This window comes from Macaca fascicularis, chromosome 5 (assembly GCF_037993035.2).
Source record: "Macaca fascicularis isolate 582-1 chromosome 5, T2T-MFA8v1.1".
Taxonomy (NCBI): domain Eukaryota; kingdom Metazoa; phylum Chordata; class Mammalia; order Primates; family Cercopithecidae; genus Macaca; species Macaca fascicularis.
The window spans coordinates 77183202-77202821 of NC_088379.1; the positions used below are offsets into that span (position 1 = coordinate 77183202).

Consider the following 19620-nt stretch of genomic DNA (forward strand, 5'->3'; position numbering starts at 1 on the left):
CATCCAGCCCACAGAGCTGTGAAATCAACCGCACCAGATCTACGCTTTGAAATGAGGCAACATCCAACTGGAAACCCGCTCAAAGTAAGGAAGTGGGTGAAAAGACTCAGGGTCTCTTTTCTCTTCCCAGTCTTCTCTCAGCCACATCTCTCTCATCCGATCTTGGTGAAGAAGCTTGCTTGGCCAGGAGAAAGGTCAGGGACGAGAAGATAGTGACGAGAAAGTTCCGTGAAACTCTCAGAAGTCCCAGCCTGAACATCAAACCTGAATAACCAGGAGAGAGACGTAACTTCAGCATACTTTCAGTGGTTTTCCTCCTGCCCACGCTGCAGGTTTTTCAGGTCCTTGCTGGAGTGTGCGCTCACAGGCATAAATAAACGTGCTATCAGCAGCCTGCGTCAGCCAGCCCAGCTATTTAAGCAGGCTGGCATCAGCAAACACTGCTTCCAAACCCAGGGCTTGCCTTTGCCTCTTCCACGTAAGTACCTTTCAAAGGTCTGCCTTTTATGCAGAGGAATGAGTTTGTGTAGGAACTAGACCAAAATGCTATTGTTACTGTATTTGCTCTTCTGTTGGAAAATGGTAGAGGTGAAAGGGAGAATAGGAATGAAAAACTTACCCCGAGCAGAAGCCAGGACATGCTGCTGAGTGTAAGACATCAGTCCCTTACAAACAAAACTGCACGGGGTCAAGGGGAATTTGGAGGAAGGGGAGTTGGTGTTGGTCTTTTGGCCAGCAGGTGAGATGTTTTTCTTGCTCGCTTCTATTTTGGAAAGATAACTCTGAAACCAGCACTTGTCCGATGCCTATGATTTTCTCATTTAGGAGCAGATTATTGTTATTCTACATCCCAGACTTTTATCAAAAATCAGACATAGTATCATTTTAAAATACGTTTTCTGTTTGACGAGGGGAAGTGAGGGAGGTGTCTCTGGATGGAGAAGTGGCTTGATTTTGAATTTGCAGTTTATTGTTACTTCTGGTTCTCATAATACTTATTTATAACAACAAAAGCATTGATTTATTTATTTATTTATTTATTTTTTTGTGTGAGATGAAAAGGAATCCCAGGCTCTGGGGTCTAGAGAAAATATAGATTTGTGATATGTGAGTGGCATCCAAGTATTCAGGGTAAACTGTTAAGTAAAGTGGAATAAGAATCATTGAATAAAAAGGTACAATCTGTCACATAGTTCAGATGAGAAGCTCTTAAAGAGAAGAGGAATGCAAACAGTTCCCATGAAGTGGCACTGCCACTGGACAGGGCCCTGTAGTGTGTTTAGTTAAGTAGGGTTAAGTATAACCAGGGCAGGCAGAGAACAAAACAAAGGTGCTGGGGAGGTGGGAAGGGAGAAGGGAGGAATAAAGGATTTATAATTAGACATCAGATTCATAAAAAGCAGATAGGAAATTATAAGGAATAGAGCAGGGCATTAATTCCATAGTCTATCCCTTTGTGTCAAGAATCTGGTGAAAGCCAAGGACCTTTCTCAGGTATTCATTCCCCACATCCTGAGCCTCCCCCTCCACCCCACTCCCCAACCCACACCTTGACTCTCACTTTCTGGACTCCTGGAAGTCCACAGACCCTAAATTAAGCTCATGTGCTTATTTATTTATTTATTTATTTATTTACTGGGCTGAAGCTGCCAACTGAGGAACCTCTCCAGAAGTGGTGGTGGGTTAAAAACCTTCAACGTGGCAGGCACTTCTTGGCCACCAAACTGAAACTTGGTTTTAAGTTCATGAAGGTCTTATGTCAATCAAGCAAATAATGATTAAGGGCTGTATCTTAGCAAAGATAAGTTGAGGGCCAAGAGGAAGAGAAAAGAAAAAGTGATCTTGTTTTCAAAGAGCTTGAAATCTAAAGTCCAGGGAGATAATTAGAAGTTATGTCCAGGCACAAAATAGGATGTGTTGAGTGATTACATTTGTATAAAATGATAGAAAATGCAAACTAATCTACAGCAAAAGAAAGTGGCTGGGCATGGTGGCCCATGCCTGTAATCCCAGCGCTTTGGGAGGCTGAGCAAGCGGATCACTTGAGGTCAGGAGTTTGAGACCAGCCTGGCCAACATGGTGAAACCCCATCTCTAGTAAAAATACAATAATTAGCCGGGCATGGTGATGGGCACCCATAATCTCAGCTACTCGGGAGGCTGAGACAGGACAATTGCTTGAACCCGGGAGGCAGAGGTTGCAGTGAGCTGAGATTGCACCACTGCACTCCAGCCTGGGTGACAGAGCAAGACTCTGTCAAAAAAGAAAGGAAGGAAGGAAGGAAGGAAGGAAGGAAGGAAGGAAGGAAGGAAGGAAGGAAGGAAGGAAGGAAGGAAGGAAGGAAGATCCATGGTTACTTGGGAAGGTAGGGGCAGGAGAAAAAATGTTTGGGGGGATTCCCAAGGGACACAGGAAACTTTTGAGGGTGATAGATATGTTCATTATTATGACTGTGACCATTTCTTATATGGGAAGATTTATCAAATTGTATACTTCAAACGTTCAGTATTATAGCTGATTACCCCCAACAAACAATACTTTAACAACATTATTTTTATTTTTTTGAGATAGGATCTCACTCTGTCACCCAGACTGGAGTGCAGTAACACGATCTCGGCTCACTGCAGCCTCTGCCTCCCAGGCTCAAGCAATCCTCCCACCTCAGCCTCTTGAGTAGCTGGGACCACAGACTTGTGCCACCATGCCCTGCTGTAGAGATGGGGTTTCACCATGTTGCCCAGGCTGGTCCCAAACTCCTGAGCTCAAGCAATCTGCCTGTCTCGGCCTCCCAAAGTGCTGGGATTACAGGTGTGAGCCACTGCGCCTAACCAATGATATGATTTTTAAATGAGTAAAAGCATTTCTAAAAATCAGCCTATGTAACATGCTGAACATAAAAGATGAGTATTTATGGAGAAAAGATAAATTCAATAAAGCACAGAGACCAGAGAGTAAGGATCATAGACTTTATTAGAACTGGGAGGGTCCCTGGAGATAATTTAACCTAGTGGTTGTGGGGCATGGAGAACTTAAAAACAAAAAAAAATCAGTCACTGGGGCAGGGCACAGTGGCTCATGCCTGTAACCCCAGCACTTTGGGAGGCTGAGGCGGGTGGATCACCTGAGGTCAGGAGTTCGAGACCAGCTTGACCAACATGGTAAAATCCCATCTTTACTAAAACACAAAAATTAGTCTGGGCATTGTGGTGAGTGCCTGTAATCCCAGCTTCTTGGGAGGCTGAGGCAGGAAAATCGCTTGAACCTGGGAGGCGGAGGTTGTAGTGAGCAGAGATCATGCCACTGCACTCCCACCTGGATGACAGAGCAAGACTCCGTCTCAAAAAAAAAAAAAAAAAAAAAATCAGTGACTGGCCCCACCCTGGACCAATTAAATCAGAATACATGGGTGTGCAGCCCTGGCATTGGGTTTCAAAGTTCCCCAGGTGAGTCTAATGTGCAGCTAGGCATGAAAACCAGTGAAATCAAAACCATTCACTTGACAGATAAGGATAGTAAGGGCCAAAGAGAGAGTGCCACCTGGCCACCAAGTCCAAGGGCAGGATGAGGCTGGGAGGCTAAGGGAACACAGCAACAGAAGCTCAGAGGTAAAGAAAGAGGCTGTTTCTGGACACTCCCAGCTCCAGCTAGGATAGGGTATCCAGCACCTTCCAAGCAAATCCTTGGAACCCAGACATGCTGTGGGGCAGCAAACTAGAAGAATTACTCAGGGCCTCCAAGGTGCATTATTAAAGGATTGTGCTAATGAGTGAGAAGGGATGTTTCAAAACTAAAGCTTCGTTTTGTTCCCGATTAATATCTGGCATAAGCAGAGGATTCTAATTATTGAAAGGAATCCCAGTGTACACACCAGGCACTCTGCTCTGGGGGACAGCCAAGTTGTTCTTTCAAGAAATAGCATGTGTGCGTTCCCAGCGTTGGGATGAGTCTATCTGGAAGTCCGGGGTCTTTTAATTAGGACTTCCAGGTCAGGCCCAGGTAAAAGCATGAGTGGGTAAAGTTTGTCTTTGTGACTTCTGTCCTTCCTGTCTGTGGCTCCTTAGCTCTCTCTCAGCACCTGTATGGGTGCAGGTGTCAGTTCAGAGGTGTCTGTGGGACCACAGAGCCTCACTGGCTCCACCCTGGTTGTGTTTCCAGTGGGTTCTCACCTCCCCTTCAATCCAAATGTGCCACTTTCCAGGTCTCATTCTCTCAGGGCTTGTTTTTCTCATCTGTGGAAAACTAATTAAAATTAGGATGTTAATAGACAATAATCATTTAATGAATTATGTCCCTCCCTGGTATATTAAGTAGGTTCCAGCAAGATAACATATCTAGGAGTTCCTTGAAATATTATATATAGTTACCATTTGAATTTTAAAAGGAGGCAATCAGGAGAATCAAAGCTTTATGCAAAATATGTCCTCCTTATTGGTCAGAATTCCAAGCATCTTGCTGGGCAAAAATATACCAAGACTGTGGGTTTTCAGTATAATTTTTCAAACCCTATCCAGTAGGCAACCATCTATAGGTTGTGGGCCCTGTTAGACTGTTTTTTCTGAATGAGTCCATTCTTTGTCAATGCAGTCGAACTCATCAGAAGTAGCTGCATTTCCTGTGTCTTTCTGAAAAATGGAGAGCCACCTTAAGGTTACTATAATGAAGACAAAATGTCAAGAAATTCTGCTCATAGGGATTTTAAAATATTACCTGCTTCTTTCTCGGGAGCAGAAGGCTGGCACCAGCAGAGTAGCTTGCCTAGTCTTAGTGGCCTTAGTGGCCAGGAGCCTCATTCTTTGGGGACCCAGTTTTGCAGCTGGGGCAGGGCCCCCCCAGTGCATGTGGCCATGGGCCCATTCCGGCACTTTTGCCCAGTTCAAAAACCAGATTGCTGCAGCTCTTGAAAACAAGTGGCAGCTGCACGTGGCTAGTCCTGCCTCTGAAGAGGGGTATGGCTGGGTGTGTAATTAACATCTCTTCTGGGGAAGCAGTCTGCAGGCAGTCAGGGCCCAGAGCAGCCCTGCAGCCAGAGGACACACTGTGACAGCAGCAGTGGGGAGGAGAGGGTGAAGGCAAGCTCCATCTTGAGCCCCTGGGAGCCCTGGCACTCTAGCTCTGGGGAAAGGATTAGGCCGTTGGAATCAGGGCAGCAGCAACACCAGTTTAATGGCCCTATTTGGAAGCCAAATGCTTTTTCCTGTTATTCAGAGCTTCTCCAAAATTTAAAAAGAGAAAAGAAAAGAAGAGAAAAATAAATGACAAGCTTGCAAAACTGATAAAATAGGTTTGTAGGACCAATATAATTTCTTCCTTCCTTGGATGACTTTTCTTTGAATATTTCTCCTTCACCTTCATTTCCAAATTCTCTCATTACACAGTGACAAGAGGTCACTTGGACATTTTTAAGGGCTGTGTTATGACCTAACTCAGCTTAATTTCTGGATGTTGTTGATGGCTTCCTTAGACTTTTTGTTGCTGTTAAGACAGAGTCTCACTGTCACCCAGGCTGGAGTGCAGTGGCACGATCTCGGCTCACCGCAACCTCCACCTCCCAGGCTCAAGCAATCCTCCCACCTCAGCCTCTAGAGTAGCTGGGACCATAGACACACACCATCACGCGTGGCTAATTTTTTGTAGTTTTGGTAGAGACAGGGTTTCACCATGTTGTCAAGGCTGGTCTCGAACTCCTGAGCTCAAATGATCCTTCCATCTTGGCCTCCCAAAATGCTGGCATTAACAGGCATAAACCACCACACCCGGCCGGCTTCCTTTGACTTTTAAAACATCAAGTGACTAGGGACAGTGGACAGTGCTATAGAAAGATGAAATTGTTGGTAGAAGGATAACCTGTGGCTTGGAGTGGTTTATAAAGCAGTAACCTGCCCTTTTAAAAACCAACACCTGGGGATCCTGAAGCAGCCCCTGCTCTGTCCTGGACCATAGCCATCCTGCCCACTCACTTGGGGCATTGCCTGCCAGTGGGGAACAGGTTTGATAGAGGGGCAATAAGCCTGATGCTGCAAATGGAAGGCTCATGTCTCCTGGTGCAGGAGGTGCGTGCATCTGCTGTCTTCCTGGGCAAGGGCCCTGATGTGTTTTTGGCCTTCCAATGCTGTTGATTTTCAACACACAGTGCAACCAAGCAGGTGCAGGTTAGGCTGTCCTTTTTATTTGCTGGGAAAGTGCCTACATATATCTTTTACAGTATGCTGAACAATCTTCCCCAGGACTCCAGGCTGAGCTATCTCCTGCCAGGGGAGCAGAGGACAGGTCTGGTGAGCAGGAACCTGGGTCCCATTTTCTCAGCTGTAATGGAATTTTAAAGCAGCTGTGTGCCTGAAAGATTCGTTGTCCTAGTGGTATTACTAATAGCACCCCCTTTTACTCTAAACAATACCTGGCCTGAGCAATAAACTATATGGTCACCTGTGCGTACAATCCACTTTATGCAAGAGCATAAAGTGACTTGCTTGGAATCTTAGGATGAGCTGGTATCTGAGCTGGCTCTTGAACCCAGGCAACCCCAGGCCTCATTCTGACCTCTGTGCCAAGTCATTTACTCTTGCTGTGACTCAGGGTTCCTGCAGGAAGCATTGTATACCTCCCGCCCAGGCCGAGAACTGGTATATTTATGTTGGCTAAACCAAAAAGAAGTTCAGTATAAGTGTCGGGCATTCAAGGAATTGCTCATCACAAGGTCAGGCTACTCTGATCTTTGCTTCAGCCTCTTATTTGGCCATACTTAGGTCGTAATAGAAGCTCTTTTAAATGTACAGAAGTTGGCTGGGCATGGTGGTTTGTGCCTATAATCCCAGCTCTTTGGGAAGCAGAGGAGGGAGGATTGTTTGAGCCTGATCTCTATCTTTTTTTTTTTTTTTTTTTAGTTAGCCAGATGTGGTGGCACACACTTGTAGTTTTAGCTACTTGGGACACTGAGGCGGGAAGGTTGCTTGAGCTCAGAAGTTCGAGACTGTAGTAAGCTATGATCACGATGCCACTGTACTCCAGTTTGGGCAACAGAGCAAGACTCCATCTCTAAAACAAACTAATAAATAAAAAGTAGAGAAGTTAATTTTACCCATATCCACATAATTTCTTATAATTTGCTTCTGGTAGTTTTGATGAAATGTGACCGAACATGAAAATGCTGCGAGATCTTTCACAAATGATCCACTCTGTCCTTGTATGTTCAGAACGAAATGAAGCAAAAACCTGAGGCAGACATTGATCAGTTCTAATCTCTTAGTGTATACTGGGCAGGAAACAAGTGGCAGTCATTTTGGCTGTTAGATTTAGTCATTCTATCTAGGACCATGAGGAAAATTTCCTAGGATTCTTAAGGTCGTGACAGATCTGCTTAGATAGTCTAGTCGTTGTTGAGGTATTTTCATTTTCTTCCTGTGTGGCTTCTCCCTAAGGAAATGTACATAAATAATCTTCCTTAGTCCTAATGTCCTCATCAACCCTTTCCAAATTTTCAGTTTGCTGGTGTCAGGAGTGAAATCTGTTTTACAAAAAACTTTAATTCAGTGGCTAATATTTAATTCAATAACTAATGTTGGAAATATCTATCACTTTATTATATATGCCTTACCCTTTTCCTGGGACATAGACTAGCATCTTTGGAGATGGCTGGAACTGGGATTTATGAAGCAGGAGTGAAGAAAGCAGGAGGCCACCCCTACTTTCATTAACACACTGTAGCTGGCTCAGGGTTCCATAGTTGAAAAGGGAGGAGAGTCCTTGGAACTAACTCGACAGTTAAACAATAGTTGACTAAACAATAGTAAAATTAGGGCCAGGTGCAGTGGCTCATGCCTGTAATCCCAGCACTTTAGGAGGATGAGGTGGGCGGATCACCTGAAGTTCAAGACCAGCCTGGTCAACATGGTGAAACCCCGTCTCTACTAAAAATCGCAAAATTAGTTGGGCATGTTGGTGGTGCATGCCTGTAATCCCAGCTACTTGGGAGGCTGAGGCAGGAGAATCGCTTGAACCCAGGAGGCGAAGGCTGCAGGGAGCCAAGATCACAGCACTGCACACCAGCCTGGGTGACAGAGCAAGACTACACACACACACACACACACACACACACACACACAGAGATCAGATGTATAAGGAACACAAAAAGGCCTGATGTTATTTAGCTGGGACAAGAGAAGGCTATAAAGCCACTGAATGATGGTGTTGAAAAGCATGGAAGGAGGTCGTGGAGGTCAATACCCAGCTCTTCACCTTGGCTTTTGAGGAAAAAATCCAAGACCAAGGGTTGGTGGGGCTGCAGTACAAAGGACATTAAGTAAGCCATGAGATATTCCCTCATTATACAAAAAACATAGTGGAAAGAATTAATTATACAGGCAAACTCTGAAAGATGAGGCAGTCCACCAATCTTTTAATTTTTAAAGCCCCTTTTTTGTTGTTTGTCTTTAGGCCTGTAATGAGTTAACATAGTCCTTCATTCATGGCATACACAAGATCCCCTCTTAGGTTTTATATCTCATTCCATTTCTCCTGCTCTCCCACTCTCTCTCTTTTCTCTCCTTCTTTTCACTGAACACTAAAATTTTAAGAGGTATCTGTGTTGTTGATGATATTTCTAATGCATTATTATCAATAGTCTGTTAATTATATGTATCTTTTACTTATTGACTCCTCCAGTAATGGACATCTTTCTTGCCTCCAATTCTCTGAAATGATGCTGTAATGAATATTCTTATACATATGTTCTACCACCCTTTAGATCTGGTTCGTGGGAAACAGGAAGGGAAAGGAGTGGGCTAGAAGGCATATGCTTTCTTTATGCAGCATGGAATATTGAACTATCCGTGAGAAATGGAAACATAATGTAATCAGTTAGTATTTCAAACATTTAGAAGCTTCTCCAGGTTCCCTTGTACTTTAATAAGAGATTGAGTGACACATAATTTTCTAGAACTAAGAGAGCACAGTCTTTAGTGATCTCCCCTTCTCAATATAATTTTCTTTTTTTTTATTAAAAAAAATTTTTTTAGCCAGTCAGGCTGGGTGTGGTGGCTTACACCTGTAATCCCAGCACTTTGGGGGGCTGAGGCAGGCAGACCACCTGAGCTCAGGAGTTCGAGATCAGCCTGGCCAACATGGCGAAAACTTGTCTCTACTAAAAATACAAAAAGGTGTGGTGGTGGGCGCCTGTTGTCCCAGCTACTCGGGAGGCTGAGGCAGTAGAATCACTTGAACCTGGGAGGGGAGGCAGAGGTTGCAGTGAGCCAAAATCAGTGCCACTGAACTGCAGCCTGGGTGACAGAGCAAGACTCCGTCTCAAATAATAATAATAATAATAATAATAATAATAATATTTTTTTAGCCAATCAAATTTAGCAGTGGGGGATTGCATTTAATGTCATCTTCTTTTCTTTCTTTCTTTTTTTTTTTTAGACAAAGTTTTGCTCTGTCACCCAGGCTGGAGTGCAGTGGCACCATCTCGGCTGCAACCTCCACTTCTCGGGTTCAAGCAATTCTCATCCCTCCGCATCCAGAGCAGCTGGGATTACAGGTGTGTGCCACCATGGCTGGCTAATTTTTGTGTTTTTAGTAGAGATGGGGTTTCTCCATGTTGCCCAGGCTGGTCTCAAACTCCTGGCCTCAAGTGATCCTCCCACCTCAACCTCCCAAAGTGCTGGGATTACAGGCATGAGCCACTGTGCCCAGTCAAATGTCATTTTCTTAAACTTTGCTTTATCAATTCTAGAAGCATTTTATTTCTGGATATTGGTTATTGATTACCCAGAAAAAGCAAATGACATGTTCTAAGAAATCTTATTAGTCATGAGGTTGAGTGAAGTTTCTAAAACGTTTTGCCATTTTAATGATTGCAAAACCTGATGTCATTTAGTTGCCCAATTATATCCTGAGTCACTGGGAAAGCTGGATTAGACCTTAATAATGGTACCTTGTATTTATGTAGCGTTGATAATTTATAGTGCCATTCATAAACATAATCCATCTCATTGAATCCTATAACACTGTGTGACAGGTGGGGCAGGTTAATAGCTTCAGTAGTAGATGATGAAATGGAGGTCTAAACCAACTAAGAGAGTTGTCCGGAGTTACCTGGAGACTATGTGATAGAGCTGGAAGGAGACTCCGGGTCTTCTGAAGCTTCACTCAATCTCTTTCTGCAGTATCATGGCTGATGCTCAGAAAAGTGACCTATTGTAAGTTCAAAGCTATCCTCTGAGCTGGACATTCTGGTATATCTGTCCTTTTCAATTATTTCGTGATGTTAATGAGCTGGCTAAAGCTGCACACCCTCTGTTTGTCCTATTAGCTGAACACCTGCTTATAAAAACCACTCAATTGGGGAAAATATCTGGTCCATATCACTGAGTAGCATGGCAACGAGCAGCATGGGTGGTTGGACTTTGGCATAATTAGGAGCTCTGCAAGGCACCAGCTGTGGGTCATTTTATCCATGACCTAATTATAATCATAAAATAAGAATGGTAGTTGGACCATAAAAATAATAATCTAATAAAATATATTTATGCAAAGAGATAATTCCATTCTGTCAAAGACTCTTTTCTGGACTTTTCAAAATACTCAACTAACCTGAGGAAGTTCTGTCTGCTTGCAGTAGACGGTCTAATGGCCTAAGGAAAGCCATGTGATTGGGCAGCCTGAAAATATACTCATGGCGCATGTGCAACACCACAAGGTCTCTAATGTATCTTACTATGTAATTTGAGCTCAGGCAAAAATACTGTATAACCCAGCATATATTTTCAAAAAAACCAATCATGATGTCACATCCCCAGAATTACAAATGAACAACTCTTTTCAGAGTCAGGCACTGGGAATGAGAACATTTTTAGAAAGAACATTTTAATGTTTTAAAGTGATTGGATGTCTACAGAGCAATATGACAATTTTATCTACTTGATTCTCCATTGTATGTGTAGCTTATGTGTATTAGATTTTTTTTTTTTTCACCCAGGCTGGGGTGCAATGGCATGATCTCGGCTCACTGTAACCTCTGCCTCCCAGGTTCAAGTGATTCTCCTGCCTCAACCTCCCGAGTAGCTGAGATTACAGGTGCCCACCACCATGCCTGGCTGATTTTTGTATTTTTAGTAGAGATGGAGTTTCACCATGTTAGTCAAGCTGGTCTCAAACTCCTGATCTCAAGTAATCTGCTCGCCTCAGCCTCCCAAAGTAATGGGATTACAGGCATGACCCACCACGCCTGGCCTGTATTAGATTTTTTAAAACTACCAAACTGATTTATATCATCATTTAAGTTTTTGAGCACCCTTCGTCCTCCATGCAACAAATATATCTCTCTATCCTTCGGCATATTGACCTAATTAATCTAATTATAAACAAAACATAAGACGTTAAATGGGCAATCAAAAATTAATAACATACTCCAAAACACAAAAGGAATATTTATTAGCTGTCATTTAAACTTATTTGAGCCATTTTTCCTCTCTACAAACTGTTTAGAAAGTTGATCCTTTTGTTATTTGCTTCCAAGCTTAGTAGTACACATTTCTCTTCTGGTTTAAAGGTTCTTTTTAGAAAATATTGAGACATTTTCCCCATATCAGAAATCTATTTGCCTCATTTATTGGAGGCAAATAGATTATTAGGACATTAAACATTTTCAAAGAGATTTGATAATTCAATTTGTTTGACAAATCAGACCCCTTCTCTATTATCTGGTTTGAAAAGCCCTGAGTGCTTGGCTGTGCCCCATAGAAATCTCTAGGACAAACCATTTTTGCTTCTCTGTTTATATTTGATCACAAGACTGAGTCTGTTGGAGATGTAATGGATATTCACACTTACTAAGCATTAGCACAACCATATTGACAATAACCAAAGCAGGCAGAGGCCCAAGCATAACTCAGTCTACCAGACAGATTCCTATCCTACATATTCAAGTTGCAATAAAAATGAAAGATCAGGAAATTTGAAGCTAAACTGTTTCCTCTTACCTTTAACCACAGAGTTGCAACACTATGCATTTTTAAGAGGGAAAAACAGCCTCCTGTTCATCACTGTGGTTAAATATATGTTGTTCTGTCCTCCAGCATCCTAACATACCCGCATCTTGCTAATCCTTAACAGAAGTTAGGGTACCTAGGTACAAGAGTAGCATTTTTGCTATTCTATACCTAAGTGAGAAATTTAACATTTTATGTATAATAAGGGCACCAGATATCCAGGTTTGCCTGGGACACTTCTGATGTATGCCTGTTGTACTGGTGTTATTATTATTATTTAGAAACAGAGTCTCTCTCTATTGCCGGGTTGGAGTGTAGTGGTGTGATCTCGACTCACTGCAACCTCTGCCTCCCGGGTTCAAGCAATTCTCCTGCCTCAGTCTCCTGAGTAGCTGGGACTACAGGCCCCTGCTACCTCATCTGGCTAATTTTTGTATTTTTAGTAGAGATGGGGTTTTTCCATGTTGGCCAGGCTGGTCTCGAACTCCTGACCTCAGGTGATCCACGCGTCTCAGTCTCCCCTGGTCTAATTATTAATAGCACTCTTTTTATTCTTCACTGTTCTAGGTTAGGTGACAAATTATATGATCACATTAACTTAACAGCCAGGTTGAATACTAACAAGCACCTTCGTTCTGAATGTTTCATGGGCTCCTCCGTTGTCCTTTGAAGTAGAAACTAGGCACAAAGTCGTTCAGCAAATCAGGAGCAGAGCCTAGAATAGGGCTCCATCCTCTTCTTTCTTGAGTTAGCAACATCAGCAAACTGTTGATGAGGAAGAACCCTATCACTTAAAACCTAGGCCACTCTGACTGTCAGAATTTGAGAAGAGAAACTTCCTCAGAAGTCATCTGGCCCACACCTTCACTTTTCTAGATTAAGAAATAAGTATAACACTTCTGGAAATGCACATGCCATTTTACACTAGAAAAGTTCAAGGTTGTTTCATGAGCATAATCTCACTGGATCACAGCTGGAGTAAGGAGGCAAGGAAGGACATTCTTAGTCACATTTTACAGAGAAGAGAAACTAGGTTTTAAATAAGTTAAATAATGCAGCCAAGGATATGCGAGTATGAAGTGGAGGCATTAGAACTGAAATCCAGCCCTGACTCCATACCCAGTGCCCTTCCTATGTCTCCATACCAGTTTAATATTTTCATTCGTGAGGATTTAAAGCATATTTCCTACATATATTTTATCCATTACAGATACGTAAACATTCCCTCTGCAACTAATGCTATATACTCAAAAGTATCTTCTTTCAGAGCCAGGCATAATGGCTTAGACCTGCAATTTCAATGACTTGGGAGGATTGCTTAAGGCCAGGAGTTCAAGACCAGCCTGGGCAACACAACAAGGTCCCATCTCTAAAAAACCTAAAAAAACAACAGGCACTTTAGTTCTGCTTCTCTATCTTCCTACATGCCAAGAGCTCTGGCCAGCAACTAAACTGTTCCTGCCTGACAGCACCACTTGGCGGTTGGGTAGGGAAACGAGATGCCAAAATCTTTCTGTCTCCTTCTTTCTGGTGCCTTGGGTAGAAGGATGAGGAGGAGAAGAAAATGCAAAGTAACTCCTGCTTTTTCTTTATTGTTCACGGTTAACAGCATGAATCATATCTCAAACAACCTATTTCTCATATTGATATTTCCATTCTCCTTTGTTCGCTTTCTTTATTTCATCTATGACACAAGTATATAAATATAATCAGTTTGGCCCGGTGCGGTGGCTCGCTCCTGTTAATCCCAGCACTTTGGGAGGCCGAGGCAGGTGGATCACCTGAGGTCAGGAGTTCGAGACCAGTCTGGTCAACATGGCAAAACCCCGTCTCTACTAAAAATACAAAAATCAGCCTGGCATGGTGGTAGGCGCCTTCAGTCCCAGTTACTCAGGAGGCTGAGGCAGGAGAATTGCTTGAACCCAGGAGGCGGAGGTTGCAGTGAGCTGAGATCGCACCACTGCACTCCAGCCTGGGTGACAGAGTGAGACTCCATCTCGAAATAATAATAATTACACCAGTACAACAGGCATACATCAGAAGTGTCCCAGGCAAACCTGGATATCTGGTCTTCTTATTATATATAAAATGTTAAATTTCTCACTTAGGTATAGAATAGCAAAAATGCTACTCTTGTACCTAGGTATCATACTGCTGTTAGGAATTAGCAAAATGCTGGTATGTTAGGATGCTGGAGGACAGAACAACATATGCTTAACCACAGTGATGAACAGGAGGCTGTTTTTCCTTCTTAAAAATGCATAGTGTTGCAACTCTGTGGTTAAAGGTAAGAGGAAACAGTTTAGCTTCAAATTTCCTGATCTTTCATTTTTATTGCAACTTGAATATGTAGGATAGGAATCTGTCTGGTAGACTGAGTTATGCTTGGGCCTCTGCCTGCTTTGGTTATTGTCAATATGGTTGTGCTAATGCTTAGTAAGTGTGAATATCCATTACATCTCCAACAGAGTCAGTCCCGTGATCAAATATAAACAGAGAAGCAAAAATGGTTTGTCCTAGAGATTTCTATGGGGCACAGCCAAGCACTCAGGGCTTTTCAAGCCAGATAATAGAGAAGGGGTCTGATTTGTCAAACAAATTGAATTATCAAATCTCTTTGAAAATGTCTAATGTCCTAATAATCTATTTGCCTCCAATAAATGAGGCAAATAGATTTTTGATATGGGGAGAAAATATCAGTGTTTTCTAAAGAGAACCTTATGCTTTTATATCAAGATAAAGGAAAGTCATACTTCTTGATGGAAGATGAAATTCAATCAACATGCATTTAATAGATATTCACTGAGTACCTACCAATGTGTCAGCGACAATTCTGGATACCTGGACACATCGAAGCTGTGCTATAAATCTGTACAGTCCTCAACAGTTCCTTGAAACTCTCATCAATATCTGTACCAAAACCTCATTTCCCTAAGCAAGATTTTAATTAAAATTGAATTTTCTTAAGTATTTTCTTTTAAATATCTTCTTATTAAATTGCACCAGGATATTTCAATAGGATTATTTTATACTTTTTTCCATTACAGATGTGTAGCATTTTAGTACCTATATAACCTCTAGTGGGTTAGCCTGGGATCTTACCTACACATTTGGAATACTCTTTCTCGAGAAAACTTTTCCTGAATTCATAACAATCATCATAGAGCTAGATTAGATCTTTAGAAAAGCAACCTGTTTACAAAATGGAGATCGCCTATAAGGAGATGATGGAAATGGAATTGCTTTCTTTTGTTTGCCCGTTTATTTCTATGAAAGTAGACTAAATACTCCACTTATTTCATAGCACATTCAAAGAAGCAGCCTAGGGTTTTATGAGCATCTTTCACTATTTCCCCAAGTTTCCACATACAAGATTAGAACACGAATTGGGCTATCAATGAAAAGAACTCAGTGCATATGCAGAGTTTTATGTCCAGAGTTGACTAATGATTCATTCACTGCTGGAAGTCATTCACAGACACCCTTTCCTCCAATGGCTTTTCATAATATCTTCCTGTTTTCAGTAGGTGGCTACAGAAAGTCTGGACTACTGAGAGACTTGTTTCAACAACAGTTTCAGGAGGATCCTTAATTAAACAAAACTCTGTACCTCTAGGGATAAAGTGGCAGCAATCATCACTGAGCTCCAGCTGGTCTGGTTGAAGCCAGCCTTTCTATTCTATCAGATGCTGTAATGTTTCTTGTTTGTATTTTGTATTATTCACATAATGCCATCTTTCAGTGATGTCTGCATCAATTGAAGAAGAGCGTGTGGGGAAGGAAAGCCAGCCTGGCTGGTGGTGCCGGTGGTTTTAACTGAAATCACTGGCTAATCCATTGAACTAGGGCAGAGCCATGTCTGGTCACCAACATGCCGTAGGGAGGGAAGTACTCAGACTGGCCGCACCCACAGGGAGCCAGGGCAGACACAAGGCACGGCCTTCCTTCTGTTCCTCGAGCCCACCTGGCTCTACTTCCCCTTTTACCACAACTTCCCATCAAGGATCTGCTGTCTGCAGAACTGTTCAGTGGCAAAGAGGAAAGATGGTGTAGTGATTAAGGACATGGATGCAGAAGTTAGATTTTCTGAGTTGGGTCTCTTCTCTGTCACATACTAGATTTGTGATTTGGAGAAAGTTATATCCATCTTCTTGGGAAGGGTATATAAGTTTCCATCTATATAAGTTTCTACATATATAAAATGAAAATAAGAACACATAGTGTTGCTGCTCCTCTGATGATAAAGTGAATGAATGCATCTAAGGCACTTAGACAGGACCTGCCACATAGTAATTATTCCATAAATATGTTGTCACTATTGTTATAATAACAGAGGTAAGGTTCGGTAGGTGATTCAGCAATAGGAATCAAATCTATGTTGTTTGGGGGCACTGAGGATGATATCAAAAGGCTAGAGTGTATTTTCTCCAATTTTACATTTTACCTAGACCTTGTTGAACACAGAGCAGTTTTTTCCGAAGTTATGTCCTAAATCAAGTCATGTCAAATGCCATTGGCTAGGTTCTGTTCAACAGCCATCCAGTGAGCACATATTAAGTCCCAGACTCTCCTAATGAATACTGGGGAGATTTAAATGTATAAGAAATGACATATCCCCCATAGAAGTGCATATAATTTAGTGGGGAAGACAGGCTCATGAACAAATTATTTCAAAACAATTTCAGCCAGGCATGGTGGCTCATGCCTATAATCCCAGCACTTTGGGAGGCCGAGGCATGAGGACTGTGCTGAGCTCAGGAGTTTGAGACCAGTCTGAGTAACATAGTGAGATCCCATCTCTACTAAAAATAAAGAAAACCAGCTGGACGTCTGGGTGCTCACATGTAGTCCCGCCTACTCAGGAGGCTGAGGTGGGGAGATTGCTTGAGCCCTGCAGTTGAGGCTGCAGTGAGCCATGATTGGGCCATTGCACTCCAGCCTGGGTGACAGAGCAAGACCCTGTCTCCAACAAAACAAAACAAAGAATTTCCATTTGGTCATTACCCTTATAGGCCATGACAATCTCAAAAAATTGACTCACCAATTCATAAAATATTTGTTCCTCCTTGTTATCAATTTCCTCATTATTCATCTTCTGTCCCTTATGCCTCCTCATTAATAGATGAGAGGAGAGGGGGAACTGGGGAGTGGTGGTGAGGAAGGAGCAGAGAAATTATTATTTTAGTGAAAATGCTAACAACTAAGTATAACCCGATGCACAATGTACAAGTGTATAATGAGAAAACATGCCTATGATATCACACTCCTCCCTGCCATGCCATTCTTGAGAAGTTCCATGCAGGGATACATGTTACGATAAGGCAACATATACAGCATTGGATGTGCTTTTTTTTTTTTTTTTTTTTTTTTTTAAAGGGGTCTAATTTCAACCATTGTGCTTTACCATTCCAGAAAGATAAGAGATTGTAACCCAGAAGAAATGAAATTTATAAGCTCTTCTTACTGGTTTGCCTTCCAGGGGATACTTTACTGAAAGTCCTAAAAAGTCATAGCTATTTAAAGAATAGTAATAGCAGGCTGGGCATGGTGGCTCACGCCTGTAATGACAGCACTTTGGGAGACTGAGGTGGGTGGATCACTTGAGGCTAGGAATTTGAGACCAGCCTGCCCAACATGGCAAAACACCGTCTCTACTAAAAAAAAAAATAATCATCATCATCATAATAAAAAATTAGCTGGGCATGGTAGCACACATCTGTAATCCCAGCTACTAGGGAGGCTGAGGCAGGAGAATCGCTTGAACCCGGGAGGTGGAAGTTGTGGTGAGCTGAGATCACACCACTGCACTCCAACCTAGGTGATAGAGTGAGACTCCATCTCAAAAAATAATAATAATATCTTCCAAGCAAGCACTTCACCGTTGAGAGACATGTTCCCTATAATAATATCATAAGAACTTTACCATAAAGCTGTGAACTAGGCAAAGGCAGACATTATTATATTCCTTGTTTACATAAATGAAATGGAGGTTCAGCAAAGTGACATTTCAGGTAATTAGTACAGAAGACTTCTGATTATTTGACCTTTTTTCTACATTAATTCCAATTTCATTTTGTTCTTAATTCTGCCGTGTTTCTAAAACAGAGTGGTTCCTAAGGCAAGAGGAAAGCCAACCTAGAAAGGAGGACCTGGGAAATAGCAAACTGGTTTAGCAACTACACAGAGTACCTATAAAGGCACACATCAGGCCGGGTGCGGTGGCTCACACCTATAATCCCAGCACTTTGGGAGGCCGAGGCGGGCGGATCACGAGTTTCAACATGGTAAAACTCCATCTCTACTCAAAATACAAAAATTTAGCCAGGTGTGGTGGCGGGTGCCTGTAATCCTAGCTAATCAGGAAGGAGAATCGCTTGAACCCGGGAAGCGGACTTTGCAGCGAACCGAGATTGTGCCACTGCACACCAGCCCGTGAGACAGTGCCAGACTCCATCTCAAAAAAAAAAAAAAAAAAGCACACATCGTATATGCAGAACTGAAAATTTTCAAAAGACAGCACTTAGTGTTTTTAAGAGATGGATTAATTAGAGATATATACCATCCCGTAGCAGGGCTGAAACATCAAAAACCAAACCTGATGACACCTAGGAGGGTGTGGTCACTGGTGACCAGTGGGAATGGCATGGATTCAAGTATAGTTGTCATCTCGGTCTTCCTGCCTCATCAAGTCAAGTGCAGCGTGTTCTAGGAGAACAGCAGGCTTGCTTGTCCTGAATTAGCAAGTGGTTCGGCATGTACCTGTAATTGTTACATGTGGTCAAAAGTTAAGAGCTCAGACTTTGCAGAACAAAGGAACAACCTGCCCAGATCGTCTGTATTTCAATTTACTCTTGTGAAAAATGGAATCAGAACAAAACTTGAAAGGAGAGATTCCATTTTTTATTCTTTTATTGCCTAATATCAAGTAGATGTTAGGGCTTTTTAAGGAGATACATGAAAGTCTCAAAGAATGTTGCCCCAGTAGCCAAGTAATGAAGCAGGAGAAGGTTGACAATGGCCTATATCCCACAGTGGGAAAGAAAAGATGGGCTGCCTCCAGCCCCAACTCTTCACTAAAGGGACAAACGATGATTAAGTCAGAGCTTAAAGATTCAAATAGGTGATTTGGTGATATCTTACAACCTCTGACATCAATAGAGCATAAGAAAAATATATCTGGGGGCCGGGCACAGTGGCTCATGCCTGTGGCTCAATCATCACAGTGGCTCAATCCCAGCACTTTGGGAGGCGGAAGCGGGCAGGTCACTTGAGGTTAGGAGTTCCAGACCAGCCTGGCCAACATGGCAAAACCCCGTCTCTACTAAAAATACAAAAATAAGGAAGGGTGTGGTGGTGTGCACCTGTAATCCCAGCTACTCAGGAGGCTGAAGTAGGAGAATCGTTTGAATCCAGGAGATGGAGGCTGCAGTGAGCCAAGATCACACCACCGCACTCCAGCCTGGGCAACAGAGTGAGACTCCGTCAAAAAAAAAAAAAGAAAGAAAGAGAGAGAGAGAGAGAAAGAAAGAAAGAAAGAAAGAAAAGAAAGAAAGAAAGAAAGAAAGAAAGAAAGAAAGAAAGAAAGAAAGAAAGAAAGAAAGAAAGAAAGAAAGAAAGAAAGAAAGAAAGACAGACA

At 42.4% G+C, this 19620-nt stretch overlaps 1 protein-coding gene across 5 annotated transcripts in view; it reads left to right on the plus strand.

The window, feature by feature from the left end:
• Positions 1-30: 30 nt before the first annotated feature.
• Positions 31-19620, plus strand: part of HOPX (HOP homeobox) — a 34504-nt gene continuing 14914 nt past the window's right edge. For 2 of the 5 annotated variants that reach the window (XM_065545158.1, XM_065545160.1), the window contains exons 1-2: positions 443-478; positions 9415-9532. Coding sequence is in view for 1 of the 5 variants with exons in the window: in XM_045392562.2 (XP_045248497.1) it covers positions 52-84 (33 nt within the window). In the remaining 4 variants the exon portion in view is untranslated. Of the gene's footprint in view, positions 85-442; positions 479-9414; positions 9533-19620 lie in introns of those variants that run through there. The other 3 variants (XM_015450430.3, XM_005555219.4, XM_045392562.2) reach the window with 2 other exon arrangements.